This window comes from Lepidochelys olivacea (assembly GCF_965140295.1).
Source record: "Lepidochelys olivacea isolate rLepOli2 genome assembly, chromosome: 2".
In the NCBI taxonomy this organism is placed as follows: Eukaryota; Metazoa; Chordata; order Testudines; family Cheloniidae; genus Lepidochelys; species Lepidochelys olivacea.
In genome coordinates this window covers 177,700,526-177,719,177 of record NC_140412.1, presented here as the reverse complement: position 1 = coordinate 177,719,177, position 18,652 = coordinate 177,700,526, and the positions used below count along the sequence as shown (strand labels likewise).

Here is an 18,652-nt window from a genome sequence, read left to right as displayed (position 1 = left end):
ATGAGCTTGTTTTGGAAATGGAGGGAGATTGTGAGAGAAGAGGAACCACAGGTTCCAGGCCATGCAATCAGCCAGGATGCTAATTTCTCTACAAGGCCTAGCGGGGAGCAGACTGAGGAGAAGGGAAGAATGAGGTTTAGGGAAGAATCTAGTTGAAAGGGAAAGAGAGAACGAAACGTGGAACAGAGGGGTAGGGAGAAGAACTCAGAAGTTTGGACAAGCCATGCCCCCTCGAGATTCTTCCATATTTACCAACAGCAGCTGAAGAAGCTAAATCCCAATCCTGCTGCAGCTCTAGCAAGATGCTAAACCCTCCTTAGCTCCCATTCACTTTGTGGGTAGTCAAGGGTGCTCGGCAATGTATAGGTTTGGACTCCAAATAAACTACTGGCAGAGATGACGATGTTCCTGACTAGCCAGCAGATGTCACTATAGAACAACAATTGGAGGCTTAAAACTCTCCTTAGGAGCTGAGTGTCCCCTCCACTTCAGGGAGCGAGAAAATTATTACTGGATTACAGCCCTTTCACTGGTTACCACACAAAGTCTCCATAAAATCACCCAGTCAGTCCCCCTCTTTGATTCTTGATAAAATGACAAGGAGCCTCTTTAGATCACCATGCTGTTAAAATGATTTATTGTTGTTAACTTACCTATTTCATGTTTCTTGAGGATTTTTGTGTCTGCATTCCACAATACATTCTTTTGACAGCAGTATGTCTGTGGGCAGCCAGGGCCCTTTCACTGCCTGCGTGCTTGCTTACCTCATTGGAATGAGTCCTGTTTTGGTGCTTGGCCCGATCGGAGGCATTAGAGAATGCTTTGTTGCAGCCCTCATGCTCACACACATATGGTTTCTCTCCAGTGTGAGATCTCAAGTGGGTTTTCAAGTTTTCTAGTCTGGAGTAGGCCTTTGTACAACCTTCAAACTGGAGACAACATGCACATAGGGATTATTCTACACACTTGGACTTGCAGAAAAGTTAAACCAATAAAAAAACCCAGACATCTCAAAGACTAGAAGTTTTCCAAATCCTATGTGATGGAGGGTTTCTTTTCTTTCATTTAAATATGGCACAATTCCACAATAAAGTATTTCCAGCACCATGTAAAACAGCTATTATAAGAGAAGAAAACCTGCATGGTAACAATATGTTCATGTTTGTTTTAACATTAAAATCCATTACACAGTCACTAATATTTTTGGGTCAGCACTAGGATCCAGATACTCCTCAGTGTGGGAAAGTGATTTTAAGCACACATGCAAATGCCTCTGCATTATTTAACAATGTGCTATTTTAGGGATTCATCAGATGGTTTCGTGGACGAACCGGGTTTAATTCTGCCCTATCTTGTACCTTCTGTAGTCTCAGCCATACAAAGTGGAGAGATCATGTTACCATGCTGATGTGGTGCTGTTTGCACAAACATTCTGAACAGGTCTAAAACAGCTATGCAAAAGGCAAGGCAGTGGAGAATCAGTCCTATAGTGCTCTCCAAGTGATCCTGTCCACCCTGGGATAGCCTGGAACTCAGAGTTATTTACTCACAGTGCATTTGTGTGGCTTTTCCCCTGTGTGTCTCCTCATGTGTACCACCAACATATACTGGGCTTTGAACGGCTTCTGCTCCCGGGAACAATCCAGCCATCGGCACACAAACTCCTTCTTCTCTCCGTGTATATGATCATTGTTTATATGCTACATAGGTACAAAACAATATTACAGTTTAACTCCTGGATGATCTGGTGGTTCCTTCTGGCCTTAAGCTGTATGACTCTCTGGCTTCTGTTTAAGACATTATTTTTTTTATTAAATATTCATATTATGATAGCGCCCAGGAACCCCAGAACAAAAAGACACACAGAACAAAAAGACAGTCCCTGCTGCAAAGAGTTTACAATCTAAGTAAATTAAAGGCCCCATGCAAAGCCCATTAAAGTCGACGAGAGGCTTTCCACTGACCTCAACAGGCCCACGGCATACAAAGATATTAAGTTGATCATGAGTTTATTGACATTTTACTCAGGACTCAATTTACCTTACTCATGTTGAGTAATACTTACTCACACCAATGAAGTCTCATTTACATGCTACTCTACATGAGTAAGGGTTGCAAAATCAGGCCCTTATTGACTTTATGCTAATGTAAGTTTTTCATACATTTTTTTTCAGGGAATATGTCCTCCAAATAAAAAAGGCAATATAACTGATTCATTGAATTTCAAACCACCGATTCCAACTCCCTCCATATTTCCAGCATTTTCTTAAAAGTGGGTGTATTTATGTCATGTATGCCTGGAAAACATTACACACTGCAATGATAAAAAAAACAAAAAACAAACAAAAAAACCCTAATCTAACTGGAGTTCATGCCAACCCAGACTTCTTTTGTCTTTTTGTAATATAGTTTGTCCCTTGTTAAATAGCTTGTCTCAAAGGCTAAGACTTATATAGGGCCCTCCAAAACACCTGTGCAGCCGTCATTATGATCAGTGGGATATGTGTGAGGTATCCAAAGGCAGAATTTGGTTCTATGACTTTTGCTCTTTCCAAAAGGTAACTTGTGCTGTTCCACTCAGTAAAGTAACACATTTAAGTACATGCTTACGTTTTCATTACGTGCGTGGATGGGCTCCTGAATCAGGATCCATAACATAAAATCAAATTTAGAAAAAGATTAATTGTTCAAATTCTTTGCTCACCTTTAAGAAAAAGCACCCTAGACTGGGAGTTTCAAAGAGGCCTAATGGAATGAATTTCAATGAGATTTGGTTGCCTAACTCTACTGAACTTTCTTTGAAAGTCCCAGCCTTCATATACTTTGTCATTACAGTTTCTCAATTGTTTTTGCAGGCTTCCTAAACAGTCATCATTTCCCAGCTTTACCACTCGGTGGCCTCCTGCCTCAGAAAATGCAATTCTTTCTGTTAAGGTAAAAATATAAAAACTGTTTCCAGAGTTTCAACTTGATCTTAGTACCGAGATGAAATCAGTATCTACTCCGTAAGTAGCTCACAGAAGAGTCAGACATACACAAAGCCAGTAGTTCATACTGGAGCACAAAAAGATAACCCTAATCTTTTTAAAGTCCTGAAAACCATCAGAAAACCAAATAAAATCACTTATGTTCACAATTATACAGTATCCCCTTGGCAAACAGATGTGGGTTTCCTATAAAAGAGGACCGTTCTTTTTCTGTTTTCTAAGCTTTATTGCCATTTCTTAAAAGTTATGATGGTGCACACAGCATCTGAACAAAACAGATGTGCTGGACAATGTACAACATTTAATCTTTCAACGTTTATGTTTCAAATACATATCTCTGTCGTCCATTCATATTACATGAGCCTGTACCAAAAAAGTACAGATGGTCAGTGTTTTGAAACCGAATCAGAACAGTACAGAGAGGTTTATGTGCACTCTTATTTCCTGAAAGGAAAAAAAAGTGACTGTACAAAACTCACTGGCCGAAACTCATAACTATTGGCCAGCTCTTCCAGTAAATAAAATGGTGCATGAGCTGGATAAAGCTACATGGGATACAAACAACAACTGGTAAATGTTACACAAATTGCATTCCATCTGATTTAAATAGGGACTGGCAGTTAATTTTTTTCTTGTTTCAACTACAACAGCATCATTTTACCTACACAGTCAGGCAGTGTGCAAAACTTGTTAGTTTTGCCTACCCAGAAATTATAAAATCTTACTTTTTCCTCTTCGGCCATGCAACTAAGATTCTCACCCAGGCCCTCGTCACCTCCCATCCTCATTAATGTAACCAGTTCTCACTGTCCTCCCTAAAATTCACTCCATCCCACCAATCCATGCAAAATGCAGCCACTAAAACCACCTTCCTAGTGATTTGACTGTCATTCCCCTCTTAACATCCCTCCACTGGCTCCCCTCTTCTCCACAACATCAAGTGTCTTGTGATTGCCTTCAGAGCATTGTATAACTCTGCTCCTCCCTATTTATCTGCCAGTCTCTCTTATCCTATCACTCCTTTCCAATCCTCTCCACTCTTCCCACAGTCATCTTTACTTTCGTCCATGTTATCTCAATGAATTGAATGTCCTCTCTAAGCTGGTCTGCAAAGCCCCTTGTTCTCATTGAAATCCTCCATCTTCAGGAAAGGCCTAGAAGAAACTGGCTGATAAAATCAAGTACTAATCTGCTTCATTTATTTTACTCTTGAATGAGCTTCTCTGGGAGGAAGGGGTGGAAAGTTGCCAGGGCGAGGTGTAAAGACACTGGAATGGAAGCTGGGCATTGGTGGAGGAGGAAGAGGAGATGGATGAACTGGGTAAAGAGAATATAATGTGCTAAGCCCCCATAATAAAACGTACACCGTTGCAGAACACAACAAAACACTTAGCCAATAAGATTGATGGCCTTCATCACTTTGGGTCAGATTCTGATACTATTACTCAGACTGAAGTGTACCTCACTCTGGAAGCAGCTCACTGATAATAGAGAGAGACAGGCAGAATTAAATAAAATGTCTATCGATTTTTATTGGGCTTTTAATTATTATTCAGCAACATATACATGTATGTGTGTGACTCACACATTGAAAAACACACTACAAATAGAATTAATGATCTTGCAGACAACTGCTACGTAAAATGTTCATTAGTTTGTGAACTTCACTATTCAGGTTCTTTCACTCTGATAATTACCTTTGGATTTTGCATGGCGTTTTTGATTCCTTGGTCACCACTATGAGAACAAATGAATAGTTTTTAGCTTTACGCTCTGGCATAAGAGTATTATGCAAAGCAGAAGCTTTGGTACAGTACAATAAGGATTTATGGGGTTTCAATTTATAATCTGTTTGTAACCTTATTACACCCATGAAATGTCACATTCCAGGGACTAGATCAGAAGGATTTTTTTTCCTGGTGAAATTGAATTTTAATGCAGTAGTCCTAGTGTCTTATGGGTGTGAAAAGACTGTTCTTTTAATTTTTGTCTGTTATAGGCCCGATCTTTTAAGTCTTACTCATGTTATTAATCCTTACTAAGGCCAACAGGCTCGTGCAAGCCAATAAGTCTACTCCCCATAGTAAGGATTACTCACATAAGGCTCTGCTGGAACAGGCTCTATATTATTAAAAGCTTCTCATCTGAAAACTGAAGCTTTCTTAAGAATAGAGCATTCCACACAATGTCCCTCTCACACAAGCATGATAGAACCTCCCTTCAAAAAATAAGGCCCATTAATAGAATGCTGTTCACCTTCATGCCAATTGAATGTTAATCAACAGAGTTAAATTAGTTCTAGCCCATTTTCTTTGGTTTAAAGGGTGCTGCTATGCTGAGCATATAACATTTCTGCAAAAATACTGTGACACAGAGGGAGAGATATAGGGCAACACACAATGCAGGGTAACAATTTGCAACTCCACTAAAATCACGGCTGAATCTGGCCCATCCTCTCTACTGGAATGCTCAAAAGGATGAGAGACCGCAGGCATGATTTGGAGTTGCCCTAGAAGCCAAAGTAGCCTGTAATCACGTCCGACCGGCAATAAATAAAAGCATAAAAGATAGCCTAAAATGTGGAGGCAATGCAGGATTCATAAGCCGCACTTGCTGCTTTGCACCACAGCAGAAAATGCACGGCTACATTTGAGGTAGGAACTTCCAAAAGATTTTTTTGTTTAATTTCCCCCTTCGGTGTGTTTTCTATAGAAAGGGAGCACATAGGGATATCCTGACTGACTACTTGGTGCCTATTAGTCATTCATATATAAACAAAGGCCAAAGAGTAGCAAGAGAGACTATCCTGTGACACTGGAAGGATGATTCAGGAACCACAGAGAAGGAATAGATAGATCTAATTTAGGATGCATTGGCTAATAAAGTATGGTTTGGAGGATAAAACAGAACAGTGTGAAGAAAAATCTAAGTTTATTTCATACACTTGAATACCTTATGCAATATATTTAACAAGAAAACCAGAAATAAAAGGCATTACTTGCATGCAATGTGGATAAGTTAATGGTGCTGTGGAAAATATAACATTAGCATTTACAGTAAGTTTTTTTAAAAAAATAAACTATGTAACTTAAATTTTGCACTAACTAAGCTTTTGCCAATTTTTTCCCCAGCACTTGGAAAGAAAAAGTGAAAGCTAACAGTCCCCACTAAATGCATGGATTTAAAAGCAGTACAGACAGTTAGGCCACTTTATCGGGCAATCTTCCTACGCCAAGTGCACAGGTCCACAAGGCTGGAAAAGACACAAAACTGCTGCGGTTACTCGGCATGAGATGGAGGGTAAGCCACGGTGAGCCGGTGCAGTGGAACAGCCTCTAACCATGGTATACTCTGCAGCTGCACGGAGGGGCAGGTTGAGAGTTCACAAATTGCACAGAGCCAACTTTCCAAGTCTTAGTGTAAGGGGTGTCTGTAACGCAGATTTGAGGCCAACAATACAAACTGGAGTCACCAATTAATAGAGCAGAATAGCTGTGTGGCTGGGTTGTAAAGGAATTAATTGCCCCCAACCTGTAGGTGCTCCATGTAAAGCCCCTTTACTTGCACAAGGGATGAAGCCCCTTCACTTTGCACAAGGGATGAAGATTTGGCCTTAAGTCCATGTGCAATTAAATTGCTTCAACTATCAAATATACAAGGGGCATCTGCGATATGAAACCCTGCACTGATATCTAGCTATCAAATCTGTTTATCTAAGGTACTAGCTACCTGTACTGAAATAGCTGAGCAGCCCACAATCTTTAATATGCTTAGCCTCACAACACCCCTGTGAGGTAAGGAAGTATTAGTATCCCCGTGTCACAGATGGGGAACTGAGGCACAGAGAGGGTAAGTAACTTCCTTAGATGGCTAAGTGGATTCAAAAAGGGCATTGCCCTTCTAGAGATGTGACCATGAAGCACTTACGCAAGTGCCCATTCTTGTTTCCTCCTCAGAGGTTGAGTCCATGACTCATCACTACTCCCCGCTGCCATATTAGGCAGTCAAGCAACGAGGAGATGACATCAGAGTGGCTGCTCCTCCATAACATCTCTTTACAGGATGGCAGGCCTCCTCCCTGACAACTGGTGAGAGATGGAACGAACCACATAGATGGAAGACAGCTCTGAAAAGGAGCCAGGATGTAGAGATGGGCCTACCAGACCACAGAGATCCCCCCACAACGGAAATCACAGAGGGAGGCAAAAATTGTGTGTATGTGGGATCAGCCCTTGCTACCACAACTGCACCCAGGGTAGAATTTTTATAAATGATCCCATCGGTAAAATCTAGCCCCTCCCTTTCCTCTCCAACCCTCGCAGCAGTTCTGCAGGGGACACTGCATTCCTTAAAATTGAGGTCTCCATCTCCCACCAATTGTAGAAGTTCTTCATCACTTGCCTGGAAAGCAAGTGTGGATCCTCCCTGTCCTTTTTCTATCACACTGGAAAGCCTGAGGAGCAGTCAGGCCCTGAACAGCCAAGGTAAGCAGCAACAAGAAGCCAACATCTCCTTCACTGCTATATAAAGATGAGTAAGTATTTGACCCATGTCCTTAAGGTGGCATAAGCACTTAAGCCATTTTTAGTCATTAAGATGGAAGAAGCACATAAGCTGCTTTAAGTCCTTATGGTGGCATAAGCTTTTAAGCCACTTTTAAGTTCTTAAAGCCAAATACAGCCTATTGCCATACATTTAAAAGTGTGATCTTAGATACATGCCTGTCCAGAAGTTCCGATTAGCGGTGTTCTAAAGTATGGCAATTTTTTTTCTTTTTAGAGTGAAAAACATTTCCCAGGTGCTCAGAATTTTAAAATTACTGGAGCAATTTGCTCAGTACATTTAATTTTTAAAAAAATCAAATAATTACATAAAGCTTCATTCAAAAAGGTGGCTCTTTCAGAAACTTATCAGCATGTGAAAACCAGGAGGTATCATTTAAACCACTCTATAGACTTGAACACCATATGGTATCTGTACAAGTGATGTCACAGTAATACATACACTAAGCAGCATAGATGTTTATACAGTAAGTTCACATAGGGTAGAGTACACATAGGTATTTAGGCATTTGAAATCAATGGGAGACAGGCATCTAAGTACTTGGATGAATCCCACCCATGGCTGTTAACCCTCTACAACAACACAAAAAGAGTCAGCTCAACTGGAATTCTGGTTAATTTAAAGTCAGGTGCCCATGGCAACGTTTTATTAGTCTCTGTCATTAATGTTAGTCTTCCTGATTCCCACCTTAGTTCCTTGAGGAGAGAACAACCAGTGAAGAGTGGAGGGAGGAGAAAGATCCAAATTAGAAACCCAAGTGGAATGAGAAATAATGATGAGTTATAACCAATCAAGAAGGCCAACAGAATTAAATGGAAGGGGATTCAGATGCACATGGAGCGTGGGAGGGACAGCAAGCAGGTATGCCCTTCAAACAGTTGAATGGTCAGGAGATGACGAGAGAAGGTAGAAATAGGAAATGCTGGATGATAGGAAAAGCAATGGAAAGCAGGAATTGAAGAGAGAGGGCTGGGAACGAGATGATGCAACAGTTAGAAGTTAAAGTAGTAGGGGGAAGACTCAGGGAACTCACAGGGAACAGAGGAGAAAGTAGCAGTAGAAAGAAACACACAGGAGATCAGGAAGGGTCTGTGTGTGCTGCAAAGTCCACTAAACAAAGAGAAACAAAGAAGGAGGGAGAAGGAAAGTGCCACAGTCATGTGAGAAGAATATACACTGGCACTGTTAGTGCCCCAGTCTCAGTTTAACCACAGAGGCCCTGTCAATATTTTAATCTAGCACTAAAAGAGATTAAAAAAGATGATTTTAGTCACACCACTAAGATTTACACAAGCGTTAAGTAAAGCTGATTTACCTCAGTGAAGTTCCCCTTCCCCCTTGTGCAGTATGCTGGGGACTGGTTGGTTGCCATCCAGTCCCCAGTGGTGGCTGCATTCGAGTGGTGCCTATGCTTGTAAAATGCATTGGGCTAGGCACTATGAGCTAGATTGTGCCCAGCCTGGCAAAGGTGTGCAAGGGAGGAAAGAGGGTAAAAGAAGCCTTCTTCTTCCCTCCCGTTTGCCCCCATTGTCCTCTGCACAGGTGCAAGCATGGTTCTAATTCTTGCCCCACCCCCACCCCCCAAGCACAAATACTATGCAAATCTATTCTCCCTCCAAAAGGACTGGAAGGGATAAGGGACACAGCTCCCCACATCCCATCAGACAATAGTGCTGATCCCAGGTGCATATGGGAAAGTACGCAGCAGTCTGTCAAGGTGTGGGGGTCTCAGTGGTTGCTTTATGCTTCTGGAGGCATAGTGACGGAAAGGCAGAATTCCTCCACAAGCTTCTTCTTGGGCAGCTTCCCTCTTCAATGCCCTCTACCATGGCACAAGACAACCACAGCCTTTTATTATTGTTTAACACCTGTAGTACAATGGAGTCCATTGGCCACAATGCTGATCAGGGCCCCACAAGAAACAAGGAACACAGGGCTTGGATAGGGGAGGAGGAAGCTGTCAAATACAAGGCATTTTAACGTACATTTGCATTTTGGGATGGTCATTCTAAATAGACAAACTAAGAGTCAATTATTCCCAATGCCCATTCTCCTGCGCCATCGTGAACTGGAGGATTTGTAATTGTTGCCACAGTAGAAATGGGTCTTGAGTAGTGTTGTTATCGACATGCAAACTCTTGTTATTAAACAGGAACATGTTATATAATAATGTAAAAGACACATCCCAGCAGGGCTGTTTTCTTCTTGCCTGTGTTTCTGCTGTTAACATAGATCTGATTATTTTTCTTCACTTTCCTGTAATAACAAAAAGCATTCTCAATTTTGTAAGTTAAAAATGTTCCCTATTTGCTAATCTGTGTGGGGGCGATTCTGCTCCAAAATTTAAAGCATTTTCTTCTGTTCTCTATCAGTCAATTCTGCAGTTGTCTTTGTTGCCCATCAATAGGTTAAACATATCCAGCTTGTATGTTTAAATGCTAAAGACAGATAAGTCCCCAAGGATACGTCAATCGTCGGCCCATGTACAAAGAAAATACTGTATTTTGCTCTGAAGAGCTCTCTGTGGCAATTTAAGCACAGTGAGACAGACACAATATCCTGGAGAGAGCAAAACCTGCCTTATTACATTCCTGACCCAAGAGAAAGGATCTGCCCTTAGGATATAAAGAGAGCTGGGGAGGGGGGGGGGGGAAGAGGCGGGAAGGAGAGAGAGAAAAGTTACCTAATCCTAAAAATAAAGACAGTAGTTCATAATACAGCATGTCCTTTCTTTTAATCTCTGATACTGTAGTTATACAGTATGTATAGGACACAGCATGGATGAGGCATACATATTTTGCTGTTTAGGCTGAAAAGGGATTCCTTGAGACTGCATTTGAGGTTCCTGTGTTTTTATATAGGCGTTGGGATTTTAGGGAGGGGGGTAACATGATATTATAAGGATTCTTTCCCAATAAGATCACATCTTGTTCTTGTTACATTTGACATACCTTCATTCACATGTAGAATATGCCAAGTCTGCTAACAGCAAAATGTTGCTCAGTAAAGGTGGTGTTTTACAATTCTTCCTTGATTTCCTGTGCAAGTCCAGGCAGACATAAAGCGATGGGCAAAAACTGTGTTTTTACTTCTTAATATCAAAGGTTTACGGAGCGAGCATCTGCCGTAATCTCTGCAACAACTGGTGTGGGTGTTAATCATTTTACGGCTATATAAAAACTACTTTAATGGGTTCTCAGTTTTGTTTTTCCTCTGATGTTCCCTCACATGACATAATCTAAAACTGAAGTGCCATCTCTCAGGGAAGAGTGTTACGTTCTTACATTATTAACTGGGAGGCTAATAGAGGCAGCTGACATTTTAAGGTGTTCAGACTCTCTTTTCTTTTTATTTCTGGAAAGAATTTTACAATATACTTAGAAACTCCTCTGAGAGCTAAGCCATGCCAATCCCTTTTGTACTGAAGTTTAGATTGTATGTGCGTGAGTCTAAGAAGAGGGTCAGAGCTTCCATATTTTGTGAAGCTGAACAGAATGCTCTGCCACCACCCCATCCCCCATAGCCTAGTTTGGGGATCTTCTGGATACGAGGCTAAAGTCCATCTATTTGAATGGGCACTGTCCGAGAGCAGAAAGTGGGGCTTTCTGTCTAGTGGGAAGGTGTGATGAGAGTGTTGAAGCTCCATTTGGTTACCACATGACTGGGGGTATGTTGGGAAAAAGTCCGGCTGCTTTGGCATAAAATTTTCCCATTTTCAGACATGACTTAGTCACTTAGAAGGCTAAATTCCTTTGATATGGAATGAGATGTAGGCTCCCAAGGGCCTAAATAGCTTTTGAAAATGGGGTTTAGGCTCCTAAGTCATTTAGGCATTATTGAAAATTTTACCTTTGGTCAATTTTAACAATCTTCTGTTCTTCAGTCTATTAGATGTGTCTCAGGGTGTCCCGAGCATTGGATGGTCTCTCTTTGGTGTGGAGTGCGTATAATAAATAACAGGTAAGTCATCAATTCAGAATGCCTTGAGCATAACCCAAGAATCACTAGACATACTAGTGAAAAGAAAGGGGACCATGTGGAGGTGGTCTCTAAACCCTCTACCAGTGAAGGATGACTCCAGGCTGGCCCAAACAGGCTAGCACTGGGAAGAGCGGTAGGGGCAGGGACTGTTTGCTCTGGGCTTAGGTTGATCCAGTGCCCCAACACCTAGTGCAAGTTATGTGGATGGGCAGAGGCCACTATTCCTGGCTATAACCACCGAAGGAGTCCTGTATCCTAACCCTGGTTGGTGAGCTGGATTTGGGGCAGTCCTCTCAAGTGTGCGTGCACACACAAACACACACACGCTCTAATTACTCCATGAGGGCACCTTGTGTGATGCTGTGCCTGGAGGGTGAAGCAAGGATTCTACATGGATCTACCAGCCAATGCACCTCACAGAGTGGAGCACAGGAGAGCCAGCGCAGTCTTAGGGCTATCACAGGGAAACAGTTCTGTAGTATAAGTGCACGTAGGGAAGGATTTTCCCATATAAGTAGGTTCTACTCCACACACAGAACTCAGTTCTGGCCTCAGTCACACAGGCACAACTCTCATGGAAGCAGGGGCAGAATTGGGACCATAGCATGGTGGGGGAGAAGCTGCGGGGCTGCATTCTCCAATGACTGTATAATTAAACCACACATTGACCAACCAGAATGAGTGAGCTCATCTCAGAATGCTGCCCAGCAAATACATAATTTAGTTGATGTTATGAGTGATTGAATATGGAAAGATACAGTATGACCTTAGGCTCAAATCCGAGATTCACATCTTTTATGATCTTTGTATATTGGGAATAAAATGGTTGTAACGTGCCACCATTGTAGTATTTCCAGGAAACCCAGGTTTTTAACCTACTAAAAAAAAATCCACATACGCAGTATCAGATATGAACAATATTTCAATTTTTTCTTTGCAGTAAGGAACCCACTATAAAGCTTCACATAACCGTTAACAAAAACATACATGAAAAATAGGCATGCCAGCTGCTCCACGCACTTAACACAGCTGCAGATTTTAGTGTAAATTTTTTTAACCGTTTATATGCCATTTCTAGCTTTTTTGGAGAACTCTGCTTAGTGCAGGGGACAGTAAAGTAATAATATACAGTATGTCAACAGAGTATTTCATTTATTTGAAAATACTATGGAAGATGAAAATACCACCCTGGTTTTGTAAAAACATACCATCACCTACTAGGCAGGACAGCTTAATACTTTGGATGTTTTCCTCTCACTACTGCAAGAGAGATGACAAAAATCTGTAGGTCTCCTTCCTGCGGCCATAGCTCATGTGATTTCAATGGAAATCAGACCTACTGTATATATTAAAGGTGAATTAACTACTTTTTCCATATTGTTCCCCTTTAATAAACTCTAGGCATCTTTTCTACTGAAGTCATTTAGACCCTGACCCTACAAGCTGCTCCGTTCAGGAGGACTCTTACGTCAGCACGCAGCCCATTAAAGACTAGCAGATTCTGAACAGAGCTCATGGCCGAGCTGAGGATTAGGCAGCTATTATTGTATCTGTTACTGTACTTTGGTTTCAAACCAAACTAAAAGTAATAATATTTTTCTTAAAACTTCCGCGTTTTCACATTGCAGATCAAGCCAACGCAGCCGAGAAATAAACTCGGAATAGTAAAGATGCAGAAGGGAAAAAGTTTCAGGCATGAAAACCAATAAATTGCGTTACATAAATTGTGCAGCTTTCATAAGAAAAATCTGTTAAAATTACATTGCAGTTCAAGGCAAGGTTCTGAAAAAGAGACCTCAAGCAGGTTCAGAACAACAGGCTCTTTGAGTTAAAATGTGACCATATATTCTAGCAGCTTTATATCATTTTATATTAGCAGAGACAAACTTCTTAATCCCATGAGCCAATTTATAAATCTAAGAAATGCTGTGGTATGATGAAACAAGGCAAAGCTACAGAGTAGTATTTTTAATCAGATTTTGAAGAGTTCCAAGCACCCACACTAGTACAGTGGGTCATCTATCTACATGCAGAGGTTAGCAAAGTATATGCTGCCCTAAGAAAATTTTGCTCTGCTATTGTATTGAAAATCTTATGCACACAGTAGAGGAAAGATAGAGAGCAAGGAAAGCAAGGGACAGTGAAAGCGATCTGCTATTTAGAGTATGTTAAACATGTGTATGTAAACACTGAGCATACATATGGTACTTGCTGAATGATATGTAATTCTTTGAGTCCAGCAGTTCAGGCTTGGACCACATTCTGCAAAGCCATGAATCTTTCCCATTGCTTTTTATAGTTTGTAACAAATCACTGTACTGCTACCACTGATCCTCCTGGAATAAAAGAGAGGGCGCTCCTCAACAGGATTTTCCTGTATAAATTAATCAAAGAACATTTTTCTTTTTAAAGAGAGTTCTGTCATTCAATATGATCCAGGGGGATGAGATGGACGAGGCTTTCTTCCGGCAACTCGCAGAAGCTACTAGATTGCATGCCCTGTCATGGGCGACTTTAATCATCCTGATATCTGCTGGGAGAGCACTACAGCGGTGCACAGACAATCCAGGAAATTTTTGGAAAATGTAGGGGACAATGTCCTGGTGCAAGTGCTGGAGGAGCCAACTAGGGGGGAGCTTTTCTTGACCTGCTGCTCACAAACCGGGAAGAATTAGTAGGGGAAGCAAAAGTGGATGGGAATCTGGGAGGCAGTGACCATGAGTTGGTCAAGTTCAGGATCCTGACACAGGGAAGAAAGGTAAACAGCAGAATACGGACCCTGGACTTCAGGAAAGCAGACTTTGACTCCCTCGGGAACTGATGGGTAGGATCCCCTGGGGGAATAACATGAGGGGGAAAGGAGTCTAGGAGAGCTGGCTGTATTTCAAAGAATCCCTATTGAGGTTACAGGGACAAACCATCCCGATGTGTCGAAAGAATAGTAAATATGGCAGGCGACCAGCTTGGCTTAACAGTGAAATCCTTGCGGATCTTAAACATAAAAAAGAAGCTTACAAGAAGTGGAAGATTGGACAAATGACCAGGGAAGAGTATAAAAATATTGCTCGGGCATGTAGGAATGAAATCAAGAGGGCCAAATCGCACCTGGAGCTGCAGCTAGCAAGAGATGTTAAGAGTAACAAGAAGGGTTTCTTCAGGTATGTTGGCAACAAGAAGAAAGCCAAGGAAAGTGTGGGCCCCTTACTGAATGAGGGAGGCAACCTAGTGACAGAGGATGTGGAAAAAGCTAATGTACTCAATGCTTTTTTTGCCTCTGTCTTCACGAACAAGGTCAGCTCCCAGACTGCTGCGCTGGGCAACACAGCATGGGGAGTAGGTGGCCAGCCCTCTGTGGAGAAAGAAGTGGTTAGGGACTATTTAGAAAAGCTGGACGTGCACAAGTCCATGGGGCCGGATGCATTGCATCTGAGAGTGCTAAAGGAGTTGGCGGCTGTGATTGCAGAGCCATTGGCCATTATCTTTGAAAACTCATGGTGATCGGGGGAAGTCCTGGACGACTGGAAAAAGGCTAATGTAGTGCCCATCTTTAAAAAAGGGAAGAAAAAGGATCCTGGGAACTACAGGCCAGTCAGCCTCACCTCAGTCCCTGGAAAAATCATGGAGCAGGTCCTCAAGAAATCAATCCTGAAGCACTTACACGAGAGGAAAGTGATCAGGAACAGTCAGCATGGATTCACCAAAGGAAGGTCATGCCTGACTAATCTAATCACCTTCTATGATGAGATTACTGGTTCTGTGGATGAAGGGAAAGCAGTGGATGTATTGTTTCTTGTCTTTAGGAAAGCTTTTGACACGATCTCCCACAGTATTCTTGTCAGCAAGTTAAAGAAGTATGGGCTGGATGAATGCACTATAAGGTGGGTAGAAAGTTAGCTAGATTGTCGGGTTCAATGGGTAGTGATCAATGGCTCCATGTCTAGTTGGCAGCCGGTATCTGGCTGAGTGCCCCAAGGATCGGTCCTGGGGCCGGTTTTGTTCAATATCTTCATAAATGATCTGGAGGATGGTGTGGTTTGCACTCTCAGCAAATTTGCGGATGATACTAAACTAGGAGGAGTGGTAGATACAGTGGCAAGTAGGGATAGGATACAGAGGGACCTAGATAAATTGGAGGATTGGGCCAAAAGAAATCTGATGAGGTTCAACAAGGATAAGTGCAGGGACCTGCACTTAGGACGGAAGAATCCAATGCACCGCTACAGACTAGGGACCGAATGGCTAGGCAGCAGTTCTGCGGAAAAGGACCTAGGGGTGACAGTGGACGAGAAGCTGGATATGAGTCAACAGTGTGCCCTTGTTGCCAAGAAGGCCAATGGCATTTTGGGATGTATAAGTAGGGGCATAGCCAGCAGAACGAGGAATGTAATCGTTCCCCTCTATTCGACACTGGTGAGGCCTCATCTGGAGTACTGTGTCCAGATTTGGGCCCCACACTACAAGAAGGATGTGGAAAAATTGGAAAGAGTCCAGCGGAGGGCAACAAAAATGATTAGAGGTCTGGAACAATCCCAGTTCCCTCAGCCTCTCCTCATAAGTCATGTGTTCCAGTCCCCTAATCATTTTTGTTGCCCTCCACTGGATTCTCTCCAATTTTTCCACATCCTTCTTGTAGTGTGGGTCTCAAAACTGGACACATATGCAGCAATATCTCTTCTACAGACCCCATCAAGCATTACGCTTGGACCTGGGCTTCTTCGGCTAGCTATTTATTCAGACTTAATCTCTCAAGCGCTTGTAAGGTTTCTCTTTTGAGCTTGTCATAGAATATGGGTCAGGGCTACAAAAGGTTATAATCCTTATAAGATCGGTATCCACTGACTTGTGGCTATAGGTACATCTCCGACCCGGCACCAGCCATTCCTCCCAACCAACGTCCCCGCCAGCTCTACAGTCAGCCCTCAGCACCCTCTCACCATCCCTGGTGCACCCCCAAGCCACGGCCCAACCTTCCACGTTTTCTTTCCATGACTCAAACTGCAAAACGCTCTGCGGGCATGTTACCTGACTTGTTCACTATGCATGAAGAACCACGAGGGGAACGCTGAAGCACTCTGAATACAGTGTTATTAATATGTCGATGAGACTCAGATACAATGCAACCCTGGCTTCATTGAACTTAATCAGAGTTTTGCCATTGACTTCAATAGGGCCAGGATTTCACCTGATAGGTCTCCTTTCCAGGAAATTTGGACAGAGGTGTTTTCCTGGCTTCCCGATGTATAGCAGAAACAGGGACTGAGATGAAGGCTAACTGGCTCAGGATCAATCCAGATGGTCTGGGTGTGATATTTGTTAGGAGTGGGAAGCATTTTGAGGAATTGATGGGGACTGCATCTGCCATGAGAGCATTTGTCTTCAGTTTGTCAAGGTGGCGTTCAATCTTGGGGTCTTGCTGGTCTCACCTTTCCTCCCAGACATAAGCAGAGACCACTAATTCTTCGTTTCATCTGTTGCTGGCGAGAAGATTGCATTCCTTCTTCTCAGATACAGACTACAACGTAATCCTTGCCTTGCCAGCTCAAAGCCCGATTACTGCAACATACTCAGCCTAAGGCTACGAAGGCTACTCATAAGTGTCAGGTAGCACAGAACACAATTGCCAGCCGTATATAGGAGAGAACTGAAGAGCATATATTTCTGTTAATTCACTTCCAGGTGAAGTTACTATTATATAAAACCCTAGCTAATGTAGGTCTGGTTTATCTCAATGATCATCCCTTTCCCTATGCCCTGTTGTGGCCACTGGAATTTGACAGGAATGTGCTAGCCTAGGAAGAAATCCACAGGCGCCAATGGAAGGGCATTCTTGGTGACCAGCCTGTGGCTTTGTAATGCTTCCTCATCCAAAAGCCATCAGAGCCGGAGCCTGGTGCCTTTGGTATGTGATTTGTTCAGGCTTTTTACTGACTCTTAAGGGTTGGACTCCCCTTGGCAACTAATTTCCTAGCTGGTAATCTCCTGGCTCTGATCCATTCAGAGAAAGTGGTTCTATTGTACAGAGGTATGGGTAAGTGTGCAAGGCATATGCTCCCTGTTAGAAAAAAAATGTAGTATTCTCTTAATTTGAACCAGAGTGGTCATACTTAAAAACTTGCTAATCGTCCTAGGTAATTAAATAAACTCAGAATTTGCAGTACTCCTTAAACTGAGCATACAGAAGTATAAGGAATAGTACAAATACTGAGGTACTGTTATCCAGTTATGGCAAAATCGGAATGTTTTAAAGTGCAAAAATCATTGGCAAATGGTGCATCAATACTAGCTATAGAAATGCAGTAAGAGAATTAGTAGTAATAATGTTAATGATGATGATTTTAACATTCGTTTGCTGCATTTAATTTCTCTGATTTAAGAAAAAATAAGATGAGAGAAAAAGACAAAGCCTTAACTGAAGCAACCCTAACTCAGGAATCCTAAACTCAGGAAGCCTGTCAACTAAGGCAACATAGAAGACTATGTCTTAAATCACCCACTGTCCCCCATGCTCCAAGATGTAAAGGAGGGTGCAGACTTTATTCGACTTCACTGCTGTCTGCATTGCCCTATTCCTATCCAACCCTGCTATGGGATCTTATTCCCTTCCGGGCTTGGGTGAACTTCAGCCACGTACGGTAATTAATGTAAGTGACAACTGCATAATAGAATCACATGGAATAATGAGCATTTAGAGGCCTGATATTTGTGGCGCCTGATTCTGTTGTCATTGAAACGTATGTCAAAAAACTCACTAAATTCAGTGGAAGTTGGATCAGGCCCATAGCTGGAGAAAAGCACTGTTGGAGGTAAGCTGCTAACGGAAAGGAATGGCTGGAACTAGCTGAGCTGTTTAACCTCCTCCTTCCACCTGAAAATTTAGTATGTTCCCACCTGCCACCGTGCTGCTGCTGTTCGTTTAGTGCTTTCTTGACACATGTAGGAGAGGATAAGCCTAATGAGTGGGAGCGTCAGCACACAATAAATTACTGCAAGGGAAAACTTGATGCATGGCTTGGGATGTGAAAGAGGAATGTCCACCACTGTTTGTGATTATGGATCACTTCACAATATAATAGCAATTTTTACTTAATCAATAATTTCCATGCTGAACAGACAGCCCTGTT

General features: G+C 42.3%; 1 protein-coding gene across 8 annotated transcripts in view; it reads right to left on the bottom strand.

Moving 5' to 3' along the window:
- Positions 1-18,652, bottom strand: part of GLI3 (GLI family zinc finger 3) — a 247,000-nt gene that overhangs the window by 15,980 nt on the left and 212,368 nt on the right. For all 8 annotated transcript variants that reach the window (XM_084620886.1, XM_084620885.1, XM_084620884.1 and 5 more), the window contains 2 exons: positions 1,551-1,700; positions 765-929 (listed from right to left, as the gene is read on the bottom strand). In XM_084620886.1, coding sequence (XP_084477012.1) covers positions 765-929; positions 1,551-1,700 — 315 coding nt within the window. The remainder of the gene's footprint in view (positions 1-764; positions 930-1,550; positions 1,701-18,652) is intronic.